This window comes from Humulus lupulus, chromosome 3 (assembly GCF_963169125.1).
Source record: "Humulus lupulus chromosome 3, drHumLupu1.1, whole genome shotgun sequence".
Taxonomy (NCBI): domain Eukaryota; kingdom Viridiplantae; phylum Streptophyta; class Magnoliopsida; order Rosales; family Cannabaceae; genus Humulus; species Humulus lupulus.
In genome coordinates, this window is record NC_084795.1 from 35,028,974 (window position 1) to 35,051,777 (window position 22,804).

At 36.4% G+C, this 22,804-nt stretch overlaps 1 protein-coding gene across 2 annotated transcripts; it reads right to left on the reverse strand.

Moving 5' to 3' along the window:
• Nucleotides 1–103: 103 nt before the first annotated feature.
• Nucleotides 104–8,330, reverse strand: LOC133822522 (uncharacterized). Of its 2 annotated transcripts, XM_062254896.1 has the most exons (14): nucleotides 7,834–8,330; nucleotides 7,488–7,742; nucleotides 6,908–7,087; nucleotides 6,623–6,758; nucleotides 6,113–6,447; nucleotides 5,338–5,467; nucleotides 4,036–4,164; nucleotides 3,882–3,926; nucleotides 2,766–2,845; nucleotides 2,235–2,331; nucleotides 2,031–2,120; nucleotides 914–964; nucleotides 621–686; nucleotides 104–521 (listed from the first exon to the last, which is right to left on the reverse strand). In XM_062254896.1, exons 1-14 carry the CDS (start codon nucleotides 8,313–8,315, stop codon nucleotides 369–371), a joined length of 2,229 nt encoding a protein of 742 aa, XP_062110880.1. In that variant the 5' UTR covers nucleotides 8,316–8,330; the 3' UTR covers nucleotides 104–368. The 2 variants fall into 2 exon arrangements, 1 of the variants encoding a protein (XP_062110880.1); XR_009887908.1 differs by lacking the exons at nucleotides 104–521; nucleotides 621–686 and having other exon boundaries at nucleotides 908–964; nucleotides 2,235–2,326.
• Nucleotides 8,331–22,804: the final 14,474 nt, after the last annotated feature.

Genomic DNA, 22,804 nt, shown 5'->3' on the forward strand with positions numbered 1-22,804 from the left:
TCTTATCTCCTTTGCTTTTATAACTTAAAAAGGTGAGAAACAAGCATAGCTACCTTGTTATGTATGTTTTCTTCAATTCTTGTTTGATTCTATAAAAAATATATTTATAGCCAAAACAAATAAGTTCTTGGTAGTTCTTTCTTGCCCTGAAAGGGTACATTGTCAAGACGATCCTGCCATTTTTCCACCAAGAACCAGAGGAAAATTACATCCCCAGAAGGGGAAAAAAATGTATCTATAAAAATGACGTCTGTGCTATATACATATGTAATATGTACATACACATAGATGCCTGTAGATTACACCTTTAACTTGTAGATTTACAAGACATTTCCTGACAAGTTTCTCTTGTAATTTTATGTTCTCTTCTAACCGAGCAAGCTATTCCAACGTGTTTTAAGGGTTTCATATGCCTTGGAACAAGGCACAGTCTGCAGTATAATTCTTCCATCGATAGAAGATTCAGTTGCTAAGCCAAGCCTCAACAAGGTACTAACTGCTTTATCAACTGGCATCTCAACCTGCATACCATACACACACCAAGATGACTAATCAATCACTGGCTGCAGATAGCCAACACTGATCAAACACTATACATTGATCAGTGATCATTCCATTACCTTTACTTTAAACATGTCGTACATGAATTGCTCGCATTTGTCCCCAACACTGCGGCGACAGATCATCTGCAGTCATAACAAAGTTCGTTGTTTAAAGAAGAACTTGTTAATATAGTGCATTAATAGAGCCTATAAATTGAAAGTGTCATGAGATAAAGATATACTAAAGATGTATAGTATATCGTCTTTTGCAAAAAGAACAAATTTTAAAGCTTGAAGCCCCTGGTAGTTATCGATGGTTACAAAGAAGTCAAAGCGTGCATATGAATAAAATTAAGAGCAAGTGAGCAAACCTTGTCCTCCATTTTAAGCATGATTGCATAGGCCAAAATAGCTTCCTTGTACTGCATGTGTTCAAGGAAAGGAAAAGTCATTGGCAAAATAATCAAAGAAGCAAAATATAAATGTTAGAAATTGGTTAAATACATCTTACTTCCAAACATCAGAGTCAGTCCTTGTATTACTAAAATTTACATGAAATACTATCATTTTCTTACCAAGTCAGAAAAAAATAACCCCTTTAAACTCTTTCACAATATGTAGCCATACAGCTACCTGTATAAACAAATCCAATCTACTTTGTTCTTTTCCTCAAGCTTGAGAATTTTTCCAGAATTCAATCACCATCAACAAGACATAATTCCAGTCTCTGGTATTATAGCCACATAAGTGATTCCCAAACATGTTATTAGGTCCCAGTAAAATCAATTTTCTTAAATGGATAGGAGGAAAGTCCACTACTGGGGTCTGATTACTTTCAAATTCAAACTTTTCGGTAGGCTGTTAGATGGTTTTACCACCCACATATTCAAATTTTGAAAAGTTAAATAAACAAAGGAATGTCCCAATTTGGGGAGGAGCGTTTCATCAAATGGCCATGTGGGACCACATACAGCAAGGTCCAGATAAAAGTTCAACATTACTACTCAAAGTAAGTTATGTAAAGAAGGTTTCTCTACAGTTTGGAAAATGATTTTTTTGTCTAGTAAAGGTAGAATTTTGTTGATTAAATGATTAAGCTAATAGCAAGAACACCTTTCTCCCTTCTTCTACCTAATTTGAATTCAAACCCAAAACCTTCCCTTAGTGAAAGGTAAGATGCCACTGAGTTCCAAAGCTTCATGGTGAGGAATATTGCACTGGCCATGTCTTAAACATTGGCACCTGATGTAAAGATTACAAAATGTCTCGCCAAACATCATATTTGTACCTTTTTTTTTCGGCAAATGCGTCATATTTGTACTTTGAATAGAGAATTTTAGATGGGTCAATTCTTCTACCTCCCAATTTTTTCTTTTTAAATTTGTGTCATGATTAGTATCTAGGTGAGAAATAATGCCACCTAAGAAGATGGAAGGGGGAAGAAAAAAAAAGTAAATGAGAAGAGGAATAGAAGTAGGAGTTCATTACTTGCTGTTGTTCAGAGGCGTCCAGGATAAAATGAACTGAGCCAAAGCCACTGGCTAAGGTCTTTTCATAAAGTGTCCTGTTGACCAATAGCTGTAGTAGAAGATTGCTTTAGGACATCAGTAACATATAAAAACGAATAAAAAATATTAAAAAAATTTCTCCCTCAAATCATATTCATGGCACATAAAAACAAAGTTGACTCACTTGATACCTATCCCAAGTCTGTTTGTAACCAAGTACCACTCGAGACACAGATATTATGAGAGCAGTGATAGCAACCACATCTAGAAATATTGCTGATCTGACAAAAAACATAAAAACAAAATATTACTGCAATTTCTCAAAGAAAAATGCTACTTCAAAAAGAACCGTAAAAAAAACAGATTTGGAAAAGAATGGAAAGGAATAAAAATTAGTGACCCCTTCTCAATTTAATTAGTTATGTGAGAGATTCTTTGGGTCTCAAATGAAGTAAACAAATGAACCGGACAATGAATGGTAAACATGACCATAGAAGATAAAAGAAACCCACTTGATCAATCCATCAATACAAAATGAGTGGCCATGAACAACAAGGTCTAAAATTTTAGTACGAAACCTAATTCACATGCCTATCACTATCTTAAAGAATGATGTGTCACCCTGAAAATTATTCAAGTGACATGGATAAAATATTTCCTCTAGCAATAACAACTACAATGTTCCACAATAGTTTTGAGAAAAGATGATACATACGGAGATAATAAGACATTCTCAAACTTGTAGTTAATGAAGTATGCCGAAAGCCCCAATATTGTCGCACCATCCAAACGTACCTACATGATGAGAAAATGTTGTTATAAGGCTAAATTTTTCTCTCATTCAATAAATAGCATCACTCACCCTTTTATCAGTGATCTGATTTGTAAAAGAATGATCAAAGTTGGCATCATAGATCCAAAATGTGGTACGCTTTGTTGTTTTGGATTTTTTTTTTTATATTCATCTATCTTGCTGTCTAGCACAGAAGAAGCATTATAATTAGATATAGTTCATGTTCAAGGATCGCAACTTAATTTTTCAAACTTCTTAGTATGGGATTGGTCAACACAAACATAAAATTATCTTCTTCTTTTTCCACTTAAAGTGCTGCTAATCTGTTACAAAATCTATGTTTTCTCTGTCATTCTCCTCAGCTCACGAGTCAAAATATGAGATCAATAGTAACAAGTTACATGACTGGAATATGAATCGTTGTTCTTTGAATCTCATAGAGATCCACAAAGCAAAGATGATTCAGAGATGTAAGAAAGATGATCTTACTTATCAGTCATGAACCAAATTAGAATTTATCCACGTGATTTATTAAACCTTCTATATGACTATTATTTCCAGAATATTTATTAATCAAAAGCAGAATAACTTCTCTCAAATCCTGATATAGATCACTTACATTTCATGCTAGCCACATGTTTAACACAACCTCCGTTTTCCAAGTTGATTATGGGCCTACGTAGTTCCAGCTTATGTTATGTTAAACTGCTAATTTTTTTTTAAATATGCTATTAACAATTTTTTTTTTTGGACATGAACTTCTGAGTTAACAGAAACTTTTTTTTTTGTCTGAATCAACTTAAAGTTACTGACTGTTCCTTTGCCTCTGAGGAATTTTGGTTCCTCTCCCCTAGTAACATATCCTGAATGGAATTTAAGATTAGTTTATATTTTATAAGAATGAAATTCTGCAGTTAATAAATCATGTTTTTCAAAAATCTTTATATAGGAGAATCAAGGGTTGGTATTTATTTAGTTGTTTGGTCCACAATCAAATACGCAATTGATTTTTTTTTTTTAAATAAACAATCTTCATACCGTGTCTATGATGCGGAAAGATAGCTTTTTATGAGGAAAGACAACCTACAAAATAGAAAAATGAATGGGAACCCTGTGAAAAGTTAGTTACTGAATGAGCGTGGGAAATTTGAGAAGAATGAGATATAAAACGTGACTAGTCAGATGTACTTACTGATAAATCTGGAATAGGAATTCTCTCATATATCTTTAATTGCAGTGATGGAATGTCAGCTTTGTTTTGTGTACCCCTTTTCTCTACTTCGTCAGTATAAAGCAAAATCAATTCTTCAAATGCTGGTTCCTAATTTGTAAATCATCAGAAATTAATAATAGTGACTTGTTTTTTTCCAAGACAGACTGTCAAACACTATATCAGTTTCCTGTTGAAGAACAATAATTACTACAAAACAAGTGGAAGGTCAAAATGAAACTGTTCTTACAGCTTTTATGCTTGACCATGTAAACTTAAACCTAAACAATGATGGACCTAAGACACATAAGCATCAGTAATTCCTTGGCCTATGTATACAAACGAGAAGTGCCACACGACCCTGAAAACGGTTTTGGAAAAAAAGGTAATAGAAGATCAATGTTTATGCTTGGTGATCATTACTATTGCTGGTTTTTCTTTTGAAGTAACATGAGAGCTAATGTTCATCTAAGTAAGTGACAAGTGAGATTCAATAAAGGAGACTAAATAAAAGATGGTTGCCATTTTTCCTTTACTAAGTTTCAAAATAGTTAAGGCCGCTTTGGTTAATCTTTTTATTAAGCTAGGCAAAAAGTGTTTGGTAAAAAAACTTACTGAAGTTTTGGCGAAAGCTATATACCTAAGAAGCCTGATTATGACAAGAAACCTAAAAAACTAATTTTAAATTTTCTTCTCATCATTATATTGTCTAGATCTATTGATGGGTATAACATAAAGTTAATAAATGTTGGGGAAAAAAAAAAAACTGACGTTTTGGCCAATTCTATATACCTGAGAAAAACTGATTATGACAAGAAACCTACAAAACTAAATTTAAATTTTCTTCTCATCCTGATATTGTCTAGATCTATTGATGGATACAGCACAAAGTTACTACAACATATTTCAGTTAGACAAAACAAGGAAACAAATGTGAGCGAAACAAAAAGTTTTAATAGAGTCAAGAATATCCCAGATACCCAGTGTTAAAACTTTAAGCAAGACATTAGAAAAACTAAACTTTATCCAAGATATTACGATGGATGGTTAATTCCAAATAAGCAATAATAGAAAATAAAACACACATTCATTCGTGTAAGTTTTGCTAGTTGGCTGTACTAGATTTGAGGTACATGTAAAGAAAGTAGGAAATAACAATAAGTAGCACTAACTGACGAAAGAAACTAAACAGAAAAGAATAAGGTAGTAAAAGAATACTAAAAAGATTCATTTTCATTCTTAAGGAGACAAACTATTATAAGAAAAAGTTGTAGGAGGTCATACCTGGAGAACAGACTGTGAGAATAAAATGGATATTGAAGTTTTTAGCATTTTCCAAATGTCATTTCCACAAAATTTCCTTGTAGCAGGTCTCCAAATATCCCGAAGTGATATCCTTGATAAGAAAATACGTCTGGGGGAAAACAATTCTAAATAACTTAGTCATATTTGAGGATAACTGCTTGCATTATATTATATATGATTGTAACCCTTAAAGGAAGCTATTAGTAAGCCTTGATATGCTACCCTACACTCCAATGTAGTCATATTTGAGAATAACTACACTCTGTATTATACATTTATACGCACATCCTTCATGCTATTAACACTTCAAAAGTATATAGAAGCTAAAAACACTAGGTTGTATTTCACATTTTTTTATAGGAAACTGATAATGATATAATTGCATTTCATTTTTTAATACACTGTATTTTTCAGGTCATGGTACACATATTTTATATTCTTTTGGTTGCTACTTACTCCTAGACCATCTCTCAAGTTAGGGTTGTTTTTTTCAATGTTAAAAGCATTCTCTAGCACATCGTTCTCAACATCAAGCCCAAACTAATATTTGTTCAGAATTTTTTTTTAATCTGGGATTGAAACTTTTGTGGTTAAAACCTCAGCGCAGGAAACTTCTTATGTCAGTATTGAGAATCAGAAAGGACAAGCTTTACTTAACGCAAATTGATGATGAAATTCCCAAAGAAATTAGAATGCCAAGGGAAAAAGAAAAGGGAAGTAAAGAGACGGGAGAAAAAAAGGTGTTGGCACAAACCTTTTATAAGGCTCACAAGCATTAGTATCACCATCAAGCTCAAAGGGTGTTTCTGGTGTTGGAGAAACAAGTCCAGCAAAAGTAAGCAACTTTTTAAAGAGCCTTCCACGGGGACCAACTGGTGACAAAAGTCCTTCATAACGAGAAACTGCCCTTTGTGCCGCAAGCCATATTGGAAGATCCTTCTCTGAAAGCTCGTCTACTCCCAGTAGGTCATTAGAAGTCTCTTCATTCTGTTGTAATGATTGCTGGAAAGTAATTAGCTCATTGAGCCAAAGCTCGAATCTCTTAGTCCAATCTTGTGCTTCTTCTGTTTGAAAAGCACCTTTGAAAACCTGTGAAAGAATTAAACGGAAAGCTCAGTAAATCTTGTCATTCTAAGATGAAAAAACCACAATTATGAAGTCTAAGAAGAATATTGTAGCCATGCAGAAGTTATAAAAACAGCATCTTTAAGTGAGAATGAGAAATTTGCAAAACCATACTACAAAAAAGAAAAATGAGAATGACCTCGATAATCCAACTGCCAAGTTTGCCCAATGGTTTTGATATAATGAAAAAGATCCCTTGTAAAAGCTTGGACTGCAGGTAATCTAACTTTTCAACAATAAGAAGGCCCTTCTGTCTCTCAGTTGCATATCCTCGTCTATGAGATGAAAATTACATATGGAAAGTAAAGGAGCGGTCAGGAGTTGTAACTTATAATCTGTAGACTTGTAGACACTTCATCTTTTCTTTTACCTTGAACCAGCAACAGAGTTCAGAGTTGATATATAGAGTGTTCATTTAAATCACCTGAATATTATTGCGTTGGATTCAGAAGCTTTTTTCCAATCAACATATATTGGTAAAGTAAGGAGATAATCCGTGTTCAGCGCAGAAGTCAGCATCAAATCTCTAACTGATAATTCTTCAAACTGAGCGTCATTAAGAAGTTGCATGAAAGCACGCTGAAAACGAGTGGCAACAGCAACTCTACCCAATAAAAAAAGCAAGTAAGATTTCACAGAATAATCTCATGATATTCTTCAACTCAGTAAAATTAGTTTGTTCTTTGGCATAATTCAACTAAAAGGAACCAAACTAACAACTTAGTAAAAACAAGATTGTAACGTTCATTTTACAATATAAACTTTCATAGGTTTCAATTTTTCCTTCATTAAATTTACTATTTCTTAGATATCTGCCTTGAGAGAAGAAGCTTCATATCATGTTATCAGCAATTTGTAATAGTAAAAACTAGCTAAATGTTAGCCATTTAAGTTCAACTCGATCAGAAACAGTAACACTATAAACTACTCAAACCAATCGTTAAACATGTGAAGTCGAATACGTACACACATATATATATATATATATATTTATATATATACACCTTTTGACATTTTTAGGTGAGGGAGAAGGCAGGAACTTCCTTAAATCCAAAACGTAATTGAGCGAAATAGGGTTTTCGAATTCCATTTCTTCAGACCCATATCCATCCTCTTCCATGTTTCTTCCAATCTCATCATCAAAGACTTGTCCATTTGAAGCAGCCGAGCCTTCTTCGATCCCCGTTTGCTGAAAATAATCAGCGCGCATTTCTTCCAAAGTGCTCTTGTGTTCAGCATGAATGATAGAATCCAAACACCTTCAATTTCCACAACACTCTCAAATTAATTGAACTATGGAGAGGAAAAAAAAAAGTAGGCAAAACCCACAATTGTATTCAAGGGACTTACGACGATAGAAGAAGAAAGTCTTCCAATTCATCATCAACATCGCCAGTAGCATGGAACATGCTCGACACAATGCCGCTAAGAAGCTCAGTCTTGGGAATTGGTATGAACTTCTGTCTGGGTACTTGTATCTTAGAAATCCATTTTTCTTCGTCGTCTTCTTCTTCCTCTTCGCTTTCATGGAGTCCCTGTCGTTTTGTATTCATATTCTCAATGATGTCGTCGTTTGTCTCTATACTTGGGAACTGAACGGTGTCGTTTATGGAGGTCTGAGGTTGCGTCGACATCTTTCGGAAGTCGGTGAGGGAGCAGTGAAATCGGCATGATGTAGCGGCCGGTGAGAAGAGCGAGCGCCGGCGGCGAGAGGCTACGGCGACAGAGCTGAAAATTTGCAGAGAAGCAGAAGAAGAAACTGCTGCTAACATATCAGTTTGTATGTAACTTAAATCTCCACCACCCCATATGATCCCTCCTAAACCATACATAATTCTTGGATGAGGAAATGGCTTTTGTGTAAATAAATATGTGATCTGTCTATTTTTTTTATTTTTAGTTTTTATGGTACAATATTACTAAATTAAATAGAAAACAATTTCTTTTTAAGTAAAAATAAATAAATATAATTAAATGAAGTGGCTATCTCTAGTATGACACATTATTTCTCTTCCCACAAGGAAAATGGATGATTCAATTTAATCTTATTTTTTTCTCCCCTCACCTCCTTAACCACTCATAAAATTTAAAAATTATCAATTTTTGTTTCATATCCCTCCTATATCCTTACCTTAGTAAGTATGAAATCACGAAAATAAACTAAAAAAATTTCTATTTCCACCCCTTTACATTATTATTTAATGATTTCTATAAAAAAAAATGCACTTAATGGTGATTCTATTACCTTGTCAAAAAAAATCCATTTATAAAGTATATCACATTAAATTTATGAAAATATTAATTGCACCTTAATTTATTTTAATAGTTAAGAACAATAAATATATATTTTTAAGTAATAATCACAACATCCAACTAACTTATTACAAGTTTCTAGCAATGCAAGCTAATAAAAATATTATCAACCTGAAAGATTGACTCAAAATATGCAAAACTCTATAGCAAAATATTTAGCAAGAATTTAGAAATTTCTATTTAAAATGATCACATATGTAATTCTAGAGAGTGTTATTATATGTCTGTTCAGCAAACCATATCTTTATTATCAGAGTCCATAACACAAATAATATCGAAAAACCTCTAAAGTATAAAATTTCATCTCCAACATTCCTCATAAGTATTGAAAATATTTTTTAGCAACCTTAGGTCGGTCGATTGATGTGTCTACAACAACAATTTTCAACATTTTTTCAAAAAATATTGTGGTGGTAATGTGTGTGTGGTTTGCAACCAAACGCCACCTTAAAAGACATGTTTAAAGTGAAAAGTTAAAATTAATAGATATAAAAAACTCCTCGAAATTAAGGGTAGTTATTGAGAATCTTATTTTAATTATAAGGTAAATTTACGTTACCTGTAGCGTCCCAAATTTATTAATAAGGCTTAGTGCCTTGATTAGCATGATGGGGGGAAATAATTGATTTAATTATGTTAATATGTGAATTAAATGATTATGTGATTATAAATGCATGTTTAGGTGAATTTAATATGCATGTGGACCCAATTTGGTTAATAGGGACATATTTGTAATTTTGGCCCGTTGATGGCATAAATGTGAATTATATGTGTGTTGTACTTGATACCACAAGATTGTGGTGATATATTTGCGATGTGCGGTCCAAGACGGTCCTAGGGAGCGGAATAGCTAAATAGTCACAACGGGGTCGAGTACTTGGCTCGGGAGGAGCCTAGGGGAATTTTGGGGATATAGTATGTGTTCGGGAATTACCGGGTAACGGGTAGTGATTTAATGATTGTTTAAGTATGTCGGAGATTAAATGGAGATTTATAGGAACACTCGAGGAACTAGTGGGATGTTGCAATTGACGGGGTTACCCTTGGTGACATTAAGGGATTGGGGGTAGTTTGGTCAATTTGGAGGCTGAGGTCAGGTTGGACTTACCTTAGAATCTAGAGTTAATTAGAAGAAAAGGGAAGAAACATTTAGACTCTTCTCAACTCAGTGCTCCCTTTCCCTCTCTCGGCTCTCTCCCTCTCATTGGTGTGTTGGAGGTGTTGATGTGTTCTTGAGGAAATTTGGCTAAGGAACTGAGGAATTAGAGACTTGAAGTGCTTGAGGATTAGCTTAAGGTTGAAGTTATCACAAATGTAAGGGCTTAAACATGATCTTTTTTGTGTAATTCTACTGAACTAAAAGCTTGCATGAGGGAATGGACTTTAGATTAGTTTTGAGTGTTGGTGAGGTTTTAGTTAAGTTTTGGGGGTGCTTGTATCAGTTTTGTGACGTGGATATGGATTCTAAAATAAATGCTAGGTTTAAGGTTCAAAATGGGTGAATTTCAGGGAGGTTAGCTTGTAAAATGCATGAGGAATTCTAGGTTTTGGGGTTCACGCCGCTGCCCTGTTCATCAGGTGTCGCGAACTGCTTGAACTTCGATGCTTGGGAGCCTCAGATTTTTGCCCAGGTGCCGCGACGCAGGCTGAGGCGCACTGCGACCCGTGTCTCCCAAATGTGAGAGCTATGCTCTCTGACTTGAGCGCGCCGCGGCTCAAATGGAAATTTTTGGCTATTTGAGGGTTTTAGGCTCGGGAACCCAAAAGTTAAGGCTCGGGAAGGATCCTACTACCCGGTTTAGTAGGATTCGAGGTCCCGATGGCTAGTATTTTAATATGAAGTTCTAAATGTTGGGGTTTTATGCCCTAATTAAAACCCAAACTCTTTGTATCTCATTTTATTATCAATAAAAGAATAGAAATCATTTTTTGACTTGGTCAATCACTTTGCTCACATGTTTTATTTTCATGATTATTTGTTTAATATAAACTTCTATTAAATACCTAGCATATAGCTAATCGTATTTATAGTGATGTAATCACAATGAAATATAAATATGATTATATGTTCAAAATAAGTTAGTCCTAAGATTAGTCAGTGCACAGGATTTACATTGACTTGCCAATTTACGATATGATCTACTTACACATTACAGTGTTATGTTCTTTCCAGAACATTAGCAAAGTAGATAAGATCGGGTGTATTTGTTACATTGGACAGGACCGATATTGACAGTTGATAAGATAAGTAAACATACTGTTATTATCTATTCTAGTCATATCATATAGTTGACCATAGGTCAATTCAATCTCAATTCTGAGTGGTTAGTATTCTAACTGATTGTATTATTTAAGTTCTTTGACTTGTTTGTTACCAGCTTACCCTACGGACTAGCCCACACTTACATCTTGGGAACTCGGTAGTATAATTGAGTGGGAGTGTTAATCATAGATATGAACATCTATAGCTTCTGATGAAAAAGTGAAACAATGGTTTCCTTTTAGTTTGATTCAAGGTGCTAAATGATAGAGATCTCATTTCAGTAATTAAATTAGTTTACTGAAATATCATTTACAAGGAACTAAGTGTTTTAAGGATAAAATACAATGAGGGGTAAAACAGTATTTTAGTCCTATCTCATTGTAGACTGTCTATAGAGGATTGAGTGACAAATATGGTTGTAACAATGGATAATTAATAGCGTATTTATATTTGTTATAGAGCATTCTATGAATTCAAGAGTGTAATTCCGAGTCTATAGTGAAGTCACGAGGAATTAATAAGTTAGTAAATTTATTTGTTAGATTTATGATAACTTATTGGAGCTTGATTTCATAGGTCCATTGTCCCCATTATACATTGGATAAAATCATCTAGATAGTCTCAATTAATTGATTTAATTATCAATTAGAATTATCAAAGTTGACTAGGTCAATTTTGGATAGTTTCACGAAGTTATATATTTTTTTAGAAGAAAAGAGAAATTATGACAGATTTATTAATTATGATAAATTGGTATCTAAATTAATAAATAAGTTTAAATCAAGGTTCAAATTATAAATAATTAATTTGATAAAGGATTTAAATAATTATTTAATTAATTAAATCAATAAAAAATAATATAGGTCTTGATTTTAAGTCCAATTGGCTTATAATCAAATAGGAAATTTCACGGGCCTAAAGCCCATGATAATTTTGACCTAGGGCTTCATATTGGCTATTATTTTATTAATTTTTTAATTAAATTAAATGACCTAATTGAGTCTATAAAATGAGTGCTTAGAGAGAAGTCACAATACACGTTAAAAAGTTCAGAAGTCACATTTTCTAATAGTTTTAGATTCTCTCTAAACACAAGTCTTGTTCTAAGCCTCTTTGATTATTTTCTCTTCTTCTCTCTGTATCTATCTCATGTGTTGAGAATTGCCCACTCTAGTCTAGGTGATTCTAAAGATACTTTGGAAGACTGTGAAGATTTTAGAAGAATGATTCAGTTTCTTGATAATACTCTACGACAGAAAGGATTCAAGGGTTAGAGAAACTGAAGGAATGACTTATTCATTTCGCTGCGTATACTGTAAGTATTCTTATCATTGTTTCTCTTTGAATTCAATTTAGATACATGTTCTAGGCTATTTCATATTAATTTGTTTAATATTAGATATATATGAAAATAAATAAAGATCCTGTATTAGTTTTCCCAACACTAAATTGATTAGAGATTAATGGATATCTATTTATTATGGCGTTGTGACTAGGTTTTTACGTCAAAGCACGGGTTAGGGGATCATGCTCAGGATTGCATTAACTTGTCAGCTCGAGACATAGGTAAGAAAGTTGTTTGTGCCTGTAGAGCAGGGTATGACCATATTATTTGTGTTTCAGGGCATGGCCCTATTGTTTGTGTGTAATATATGTGTGACTATCTGTGAATGTTATATTGTATTGTGCATGCTTATGAATGAACGGTGAAGGTCGGGAATGGCGAAGGCCAAGAACGGCAAAAGGTCGGGTACGGTGAGGGACCGGGATCGGCGTTGAGCACATTGAGTGCAGGCCACTAGGGCGAGACCCTCTAGGGTGCAGTATCCACCCGCTCGGTGAAGACTGCGAACCCAGTGCCTGGTAAATTACCTAGGTCGGCATAGGCCGCTATATGTTTATTCTGTTGTCTATTGAACTGTTTAATTCTATGATTGAATTATGATATATTATGCGTTGAGTTTTCTTGCTGGGCTTCGCCTCAGCGTCAGGGAAGGTCAATCTTTCCCTATTCGGAGGCCTGGTCCAGGTTCCTTTACTAACGTCCTGGTCCATTCACCGGGACCCTGGTTCGTTTATCAGGGCTCGGGTTCATTCTTGATAAGGTTGTACTCCCAGACTGTCGAGCCTGCCACCTATACCAGCATCCTGGAGGATACAGATGGGTTGGGACCTAGAAGATGAGTTGGGCCTGCATCTTGGTCTCGGTTCCCTCGTTATGGTGGCGCCCATCGAACAATGATGGGCTTATTGACGATTGGGCCGCTAGGAATTTCCTCTTCCCCGTTCATTAGGCTTAGGATGGGCCTTTGATCTCTTTAGGAGAGCCCACAGACCCATTGTGTCATACCACGTGTCCGGGGGGAAAACAAGGATAACAAAGATCATTATTATGTCTTATTTTAATTAAATAAATGATCTTTTATTATTTAATGAGTCAATAACAGTTATATTTTTAACGACTATTTCTTAAAGACTATATTTTTAACCGCTATTTTCTAACGACTATTTTTTAATGGCTATATATGTTACCATATCTATAAATACCACATTCCAATCTTCCATTTCTCAACTTTCCATTCTATCCTCCATTATACTTTCCCATTCATCTTACATTCCCAAATATCTTCTAACTAAGTTCGACAACAGATTCACCAAATTCTTTGAATCCTTACGACAATATGAGTCTCGACGATATTATAATAGCAAAATGTACTGATGATCAATATTTCAACGATTTCCTGAATCAGGGTAGCTCAATAAGGCGAGGATAGAAGAAATCCCATATTGATAGGGGGCGTGTAGAAGGACACCAACGTTTGTTCGATGACTACTTTTCTGATCAACCGGTATATACGAAATCTCAATTTCAAAGAAGATTTAGAATGTGTAGACATGTATTCCTATGCAAAGTGGAAGCTCTTGTAAATCATTCGAATTATTTCCAGATGAGGTTTGATGCAATCAGTAGAAGAGGCCTTTCGCCAATACAGAAGTGCATCGCTGCTATGCGAATGTTGGCATATGGATTGCGTGCCGATTACGTTGATGAGTGTGTTCGAATTGGTGAAAGCCTGGTCAATTTCGTTCGGGGAGTGAATGAGATTCTTTGGGACCGAATATTTGAGACGACCTAATGTCGATGACATTCGTCACTTACTTCAAATGGGGGAGGTGAGAGGTTTTCTATGTTAGAAAATATATTTTTATACTCAATGGAAATATAGAAAAACTAAAATACCACTCTATGCAAAAAATACAATGGACAAGATGATAGATAAATAGGTTTACAACTCAATGACCAACAATACAAACAAAGTTATTGCGTATAAGGTTTTTCTTTCTTTCTCTCTCTCTCTCCTTCGGTGTCTACACCGGAGCTATGGCGAAAGGAGCGAAGGCAGCCGGAAAAACCAAATCGAAGCCGAAACCTAAGAAAACTGGTCCATCTTCTTCGGATAGGATCATTAAAACGAGATCAATGGATGACGTACTGGGAGTAAAAGAGTTGGAAGTTGATAATGAGAAGGAGCCGAATGAACAATGGGTGGAAACTCTATACTCTCCAGAAGAGACGGAGGAGTTGTTCAGAAAACGAAGTGAAATTCGACATAATTTCTCTGACTGGGTAGCAATAGCGAACCGCACGGCACAGGATGTAAGTTTGGGTAAGAAAATCTCTCCTCCAATCTTGCGTTCTAATATTGTTAAGAATTTGGAACCCTGTTTTGCTGGTCCTTCATCTGAGCTGGGGGATGTTCAAGGATCTATTGATTGTGAGAATGGTGTGGGGCAGTCGAAGACCCAAGGTGATTGTCTGAATATATCTGGAAATGATGGTGTTCAGCAGCGAGATCCTACCCCTAAAGTGAAAATTAGTTTTGATGATATTGCTGAAGAGGTAAGCTACTGGCAGCCATCAATAGTCTGTTTTGTAATGGGAGTCAATCCGCCACTACACATACTTGATGGTTTTGCAAGAAGAATGTGGAAAGAGGTTGTGGTTAAGGTGGGTTTGATTGCTAAGGGGATCTTTATCATTAGATTCCAGAATATGGAGCAGAGAGATCAGGTCTTACAGGGAGGATATATTTTCTTTGATCGGAAACCAGTGGTTATGAAACCTTGGAACCCGATAGATGATTTCTCTAAGGATGACATTACTAGTGTGCCGACTTGGATTCAATTACAGGGTTTGGACATCAAATATTGGGGGGAGAAATCCTTATTCAAAATAGTTGGGCAGATTGGCAAACCTCTACAAGTTGATAATATAACCAAGCACAGGGATAGATTGCTGTATCCTCGTGTGCTAATAGAGGTTGAGTTTGCTCAGGAATTTCCTAACTCAATTTCATTTACAGATGAGTTCGATCGGGATATTGAGTTGGAAGTGAAATATGAATGGCTACCTCTTGTTTGTTATAGTTGTTCCGGTTTGGGGCATGAGACTAAGCAGTGTAGGAAGAAGATCACAGAGAAGGAAGTAGAGAAGCAACAATGGGTGCCTAAAGCAAAAGTGAATAACATGGAGAAATTGGTACCAAGTGTAGATAAGGAGGGTTTTCAAAGAGTTGAGAAAGGGAAAAGAATAGAAAAAAGAAGTTATTCCTGTTAAGACTAAGGTGGATAATAGGTTTGATATACTGAATAGTCAGGAGCAGGAGACTTTAATTTGTCTTAGGGAAGAGGGGGGAGATCCCTCTACTTCTAATGGATAAGATATTGTGTTGGAATGTTAGGGGGATCAATAGCCATCAAAAACATCGAGAAATCAAGCAATTGATTTGTTCAAGAAGAGCTGGGCTAGTGAGTCTCCTTGAGACGAAGGTTAAGAATAAAAACATGGGTTGTCTATACTCTAATCTTTTTTCGAATTGGTGTTTTACAAATAATAATCCTTGGCTTGATAAAGGGAGGATAGTTGTTGCATGGCTGCCAAGTTTGTTTACTGTTAATATTAGCTTATGTACAGCTCAAGTAATTCACTGTGTTGTGCACCCAAGACAGAAACAAGACAGATTTGAGGTTACTTTTGTGTATGGATTTAATGAAGATAAGAAGAGAGCCCAACTTTGGATGGATTTGGAAGAGATTTCAATGCAAATTCAGGGGCCTTGGATAGTTATGGGGGATTTTAATGATATTCTGTTTAGCAATGAAAGAGTGGGAAAAGGATCTACTAAAAGTCCTACTCAAGATTTTCGAGATTGTGTGGAAAAGTGTAACTTGGAAGACCTGAAATACTCTGGGATTTTTTATACCTGGAATAATAAGCAGAAGCCAGAGGATCGAGTTTTCTCTAAGCTAGATAGAGCTTTAGTTAATCCTCAATGGACAGAGTGCTTTTAGTATTCGGAGGCTAACTTTTTACCTGAGGGATGCTTTGATCACAGCCCCATATTGGTCTTTCTTTATCAGGATGTGATTAGTGGCAAGAACCCATTTCGATATTTTCGAATGTGGAAGGATGCAGATGATTTTGGTGAGCGAATTGCTAAGTGTTGGCAGGAAGGAGTTGAGGGCACGGAGATGTATAAGCTGACAGTAAAACTTAAACGCTTAAAACAAATTCTTAAGTGCATTAATAAGGAAGGTTTTCATGAGATTCACAAAGCATAAATGATAGCAAAGGAGGAATTGGTGTTTTTGCAGGAAGAAGTGAATAAAGATCCCCAAAACTCTTGTTTACAGAATGAGGAACAAGTGGCTCGGGACAAATATGCTAAAGTTTACAAGGCTTATTCTCTCTTCTTAGCTCAGAAAGCAAAAGTTTCTTGGGCTAAAAATGGAGATGAAAACACAGCAATATTTCATGCTTCACTGAGGGCAAGGAGAAATCAGAACATAATTTTTTCAATAGAGGATGCGCAGGGGGTCTGGTGTGATACTCCTCTTACTGTTCAGGAAGCTTTTTTACAGTATTATCATCAGCTCCTTGGATCTGAGATGCAGAACAGACATCGGGTGAAGAAGTGTATAATCAACCTTGGGCCAAAAGTTTCTGAGGTGCATTCCAGCAGACTTGAAACCGAGTACACAGCTCAGGAGATCAAAGAAGCTATTTTCTCTATCCCTGGTTTGAAGGCTCCAGGTCCGGATGGTTTTGGAAGTTGTTTTTATCAAGATAATTGGGAATTGGTTGGTTCAGATGTGGTATCTGCTGTTCTGTCCTTTTTGAGATCAGGAAGAATTCTTAAGGCAATTAATACAACTACCATTACTCTTATTCCTAAGAGCAGTTGTCCGCGAAGTGTGAGTGATTTTCGGCCTATCTCGTGTTGCAATGTGATATATAAGGCTGCATCGAAAGTGATTTTCGCGAGATTGAGACAAATTTTGCCTGACTTAATTGCTGAGAACCAGGGGGGTTTTGTACATGGAAGATATATTGCCCATAATATCATGGTGTGTCAGGATTTGGTGAGATTATATGGGCGGAGCAATTGCAAACCTAGCTGTATGATAAAAATTGACTTAAGGAAAGCTTATGACACAATAGAATGGGGGTTCATTGAAGAGATGCTCAAGGCTTTTGAGTTTCCTCAATCTTTTTCAGATTTAATAATGGCATGTGTAACAACTCCCAAGTTTTCCTTGCTTCTCAATGGCTCTTTACAGGGGTTCTTTGCATCAAAAAGAGGACTTAGACAAGGAGATCCCATCTCCCCCTTGTTGTTTGTGATTGGGTTGGAATACTTGTCCCGAATTATGAGTAAGGTGGGGTCATTACCTGGGTTCAAGTACCATAATAAATGTTCAAATCTGAAGTTGAATCACTTATGTTTTGCGGACGACCTCCTTATCTTTTGCAATGGAGATTTTGTTTCAATAATGCTTATGTTGAGGGGTTTGAAGCTGTTCTCTTCTTCTTCGGGTTTGCTTCCTAATGCTGAGAAAACTGCTATCTACTGTCATGGAATATTTGATGCTGTTATAGATAGAGTGCTGGCAGCTTCTGGATTCACTCGAAGTCACCTGCCTTTCAGTTACCTCGGGATACCTATATGCTCTAAACGAATTTCTGCAGCAGATTGTCAAGGCATCTTGGAGAAGATGACTAGTAGGATTCGTTCTTGGAGCACTCGGAATCTATCTTATATGGGGAGAGTGACCTTGATCAATTCAGTCCTTATCTCAATTCATTCAGATTGGGCTCAGATAATGATTCTACCAAAGAAATTGATAAAAGATGTTGAAGCAATTTGTAGGGCTTTTCTTTGGAAAGGTATCTCAGACTCCCATATACCAGGATTGATTGCTTGGGAGTATACTTGCTCATCAAGGGCGGCTGGTGGATTGGGCTTTCGGCGATTACATGATTGGAATTTAGCTGCCATGGGAAAGTATGTTTGGGCAATTGCCAAAAAGAAAGATAACCTTTTTGTTAAGTGGATTAATAGCGTTTATCTGATGGATAAGAATTGGTGGGATTACAAGTGTCCCGCAGATTGTAGTTGGTACTGGAAGCGCTTAGTAGCTGTGAAGGATTGCTTTAAAGCAAAAATCTCTTCTGATTCATTCTTATCACAGAGATATCATATAAAACTTGGTGTAAATCTGCTGGTTTCTCCTGAAGTCCGAGTCCCGTGGAGGAAATTTGTTTGGGATAGACTTATCACTCCCAAACATCGTTTTATCATGTGGTTAGTCATGTGGGAACGGATGCACACAAAGAATCGAATAGCTAGATATAATTCTAATATTGATCTGGTTTGTTTGCTGTGTGGAGCAGAGAATGAAGACATAGACCATCTCTTTTTCAAGTGTACATACATCAAGAGGTGTTTAGAGGCTATCAAAGGCTGTCTTCATTGGAATGCACAGTCCATCAATCTCCACAGGCTCCTGCATTGCATTTCTCATGCCAAGCATGTGTCAAGTACATATAAAAGTATATTCTTCTCCTGTCTTGCTGCGACAGTGTACCACCTTTGGAGAGTAAGAAATGATGTGCTTTGGAATCAAAAGTTGTGGCAAGTGCATCATACAGTTAGTAGAATTCAAAGTGATTGTAAATTTCGATTGCTTAGTGTATTTCCTTGTAAAGCTTCTAGGAAAGATAGAGTTTTTTTTACCAGGTTGCTTTGATCTGTACTAGTCAGATATCAGGGATGATTGGTTTGGGCTGTTAACCCGGCTGAGTGCTGTGGGTTATTGTATATGTATTGGGTGTACAAGTGGTGGCTATATTGGTTTGTTTTTTGAGTAATATAATGGCTTATTCATCAAAAAAATGACCAACAATACAAGTAAATGTAGAAATGAGAGAAAGAAGAGAATTATTAGAACTAAAACTCTAAAACAAAAGATACCAATAAATATGTAAATAGAATTAGAAGAAGAGGATTACAAACTCAATACAATAATAATACAAGAAGAACAACATAATGAAAAGATCAATGCAAAAACAAACTCTCACACAACCAAAGTGTAGAGTAATGAGGATCACCAACTTGAACAAGGTTCAAAACCTTTGTCCAAAAGCTTATTTCACCCTATTCTCTAAGCACTAAGGGATCTCTCTAGGAAATAGCTCTCTAGAATTATCAAGCCTCTATGGTGTATTTTCCAGCCAAGTGCTTTGTGGATGGAAAATGGTGTGTCTTACAAGTGAGCATTAGGCTCCTATTTATAGAGTTTGAGATACCCTTTGAATTTCAAATTCCCTCAACTCCCATGGCTGTTACCAATGTTTAATTGGATGTTTATGGAATTAAGATGGACATTTGAGAGTTATTTGGGATGTTAGAACCGTTCAATTTGGAAAAAACTGAAAAACCAAGTTGGTTGTCAGCCTCATTGACCGCGGCCAGAATTATCAGTGGCTGCAGCCACTAGCCTCTGTCCCCCAGGCTGTAGCCAGGGAATGACAATGGCCGCGGCCACAGCCTGTTTTCAGGACAAAAAATATCATTTTCCAAAACGTCCCAAATCTTTTCCCACATGATTTTATAACCTCCAAATACATATTGAGAGTTAAAAACATGTCTCCAACAACCATATTTCATTATGGCTTTATGAAATCCAATCTCAAATGTGTAACATAAAATCTACACATTATTGAGTAATATTTGGAAGTTACAAATTTGTGACTGAATTTGTAACACCAAATATAGTACATATTTGGATATTCACATATATCTAAATATTATAACTCTCTATTCTATGTTACAATATGTGACACTCTTTGTCACATTTATTTAATCTAAAATATTATATTATAAAATAATATAATATTACATTATAATATAAATAATATAACATTCCCCCACTAGATTAAATAGTTATCTATTGTAACACTTATTTAATCAATCAAACATTATATTTTACCACGATTTTGGCCAACTGCGAGTAGACGCAAAAATGACAATAACCTTGAATAGAAAGTAAATAACACAAGTAATTTTTATAGTGGTTCAGCCCCAATTTGTTGATAATAGCCTAATCCACTTGGAGTTGTGATATATTTGGCCTACACTTGAGATCAGATGAACTTGAGTCAACTGAGTTTCTCAAGTGCAAGTGAAAAGATACAGTGTGTCTCTCTCTAAACGTTTAGTAAAAAATACTCCCAGAATCCCCCCAATAATGCCATGAGCCATTTATTTATAGGCTCATGGATCGTACATCAGAAATATCCCGCTTTGACGGGGTCCTTGATTTTTTCAACAACTTTAATTAATGAATAACAAAAAAATTACATCAATATAACTATTATTCCGGGATGTTTAAGATATTCCCACAGCAGTTGCGAATGATTCGGGTTGAAGCGATTACTGACCGAAGAGTCACCTAGATGATAACTTCTGAGATAACTGGTCAGCTAAGATAATGCCAAACATCTGGTCGGCATGGGCACAGAATTGAGCGTGAAACACTCTAGTTGGCTAGGGAAAGCATAGCTCTGGTCGGCACTCTGGTCGACTAAGGCAAGCATACCTCTGGTCGGCCATGTTTCATCCCTGATCATGCATGACACATATCTGGTCTCAACCTTTCTCATTTCCTTAGTCAACACATTGATAAAAGTATGTTATCAACTGACATGTATCTATCCAATTACCACGTCATTAAATATAAATATTTGGGGATAACATTTGCCCCCCAAGTTTATTATATGATTTTCTCATATGATAAAATTTTCCTACTCTTAGCAAGGATCCGCAGTAAATTTAACAATTACTGTGTCCCAAAACTCCCAAAATAACCTTTGACATTCTCCTACCTTTTTTTAAATTATAAAACGTCTCAGTCATGAAAATGGCAGTTACTTGCTTGAAATCGTGGGAGAGAGAATACCAAGGGTTTCAGGTGAGTATAATACCAAGGGTTTTCAGGTGAGTCAGGAGTCTCCCTTCTCCTTTTTTAAATAGAGTCACGATTTGGTCAAGACTTCCACAAGCAAAAATAAAAAATCTCTTCCTTTTCTCTTGGCTGAACCCTCCTCCTTCTTCCAAGGTGTTTCAAGTTCCTCAAGCAACTCCAAGCTTTCTCAAGGAATCAAGGGCTCTTCAACACATTTGGGTAAGCTTCCATTTCTTCATCTTTATTTTTAAGCTTTGTAAACTTTAAAAAAAAAATTACACAAAAACTTGTCTAAGAAACTCAATGCCGAAACCCCATTGTGAAACAACATTCTTGGATTTTTTCATGATGAATCTTGGCAGGATAAAGACTTTGTGGCTAATATAGTGTAGTTTATGCTTTGGGTTAGTCAATTTTTCTTTCAATTTCATGAAATTTTGAAAGAAAAATGATTTCCCACCACACATTTTAACTCTAGGTTCATGGGTTTAAGAAGAACATATGAAATCCCTATGAGACTTGTTGAACTCTTGAAATTCCACTTTTTGATCTTGTTTGCCTAGTTCAAAATCAAGAAAATAGGTTTCCCTTTTAGCCCATCAAACCCATAACCTTGGCCACTTCTAGCCATTTAGGCCACTCGGACCTATGCCCTTACTCCTCGGACACCATTCCTTGGGTATGTTATCCTCTCGGTTGCACCAGCCCAGTCGCTCCTCGGACACCACATCTTGGATGCCTGGCTCCTCGGCGTGACCAGCTACTCGGACACCATCCCAGCATCTCCTCAGACACTTAGTCAGTAGCCCCTCGGATGCCTGCCTCCTCAGAGGCACTCGCAGCTGCTCTTCGGATGCACCAGCCTTCGGACTCATGCGGACCCACTCGGGCACCTACCTCCTCGGACGCGCTCCTGTCAGTAGCTCCTTGACGTGGCTCTCGGATACGCACAGATCCACTCAGTCACACGGAGCTCCTCGGTGTGCACCAGGCTTCGGATGTGCGCAGACCCGCTCGGGCACCTACCTTCTCAGACACACCTGCCTCCTCGAACGCGCATCAGCCTTCGGATGCGCGCGGACCCGCTTGGGCACCTGCCTTTGGCCTCTCGATGTGCCCCTCGAGCTGCTTGGATACACGGCCCTCCTAGCCCCTCGACCATGCGTTACATTCACTCAGGCATGCACGACACAACCCCTTGGGCACACAACTTCCCTAAATATTTTCTTTGGGGAAGATTGACTCCTTTCCTCAAATAAATTATTTTTCACAAAGTAATGTATATATTTTTTGCTTTCATTCATTCATTCTCTGTTTGGTTTACTCACATCCTCTTATTTTTTTTGTAGATGAATCACTTCGGCTATAGGGGAGGTGACAATCAAACAGACTCCGATTCCTCAGCTCCCGCTTCAAGGGACATTCCTTCGAGCAATG

Excerpts from the sequence above, each read along its gene's own strand:
- LOC133822522 (XM_062254896.1), bottom strand. The coding sequence starts at position 8,315 with ATGTATGGTTTAGGAGGGATCATATGGGGTGGTGGAGATTTAAGTTAC. Across the intron at positions 7,088-7,487 it reads TCACCTAAAAATGTCAAAAG|AGTTGCTGTTGCCACTCGTT; the intron begins GTGTATATATAT and ends TTTATTGGGTAG. Across the intron at positions 5,468-6,112 it reads GCTTGTGAGCCTTATAAAAG|ACGTATTTTCTTATCAAGGA; the intron begins GTTTGTGCCAAC and ends GTTTTCCCCCAG.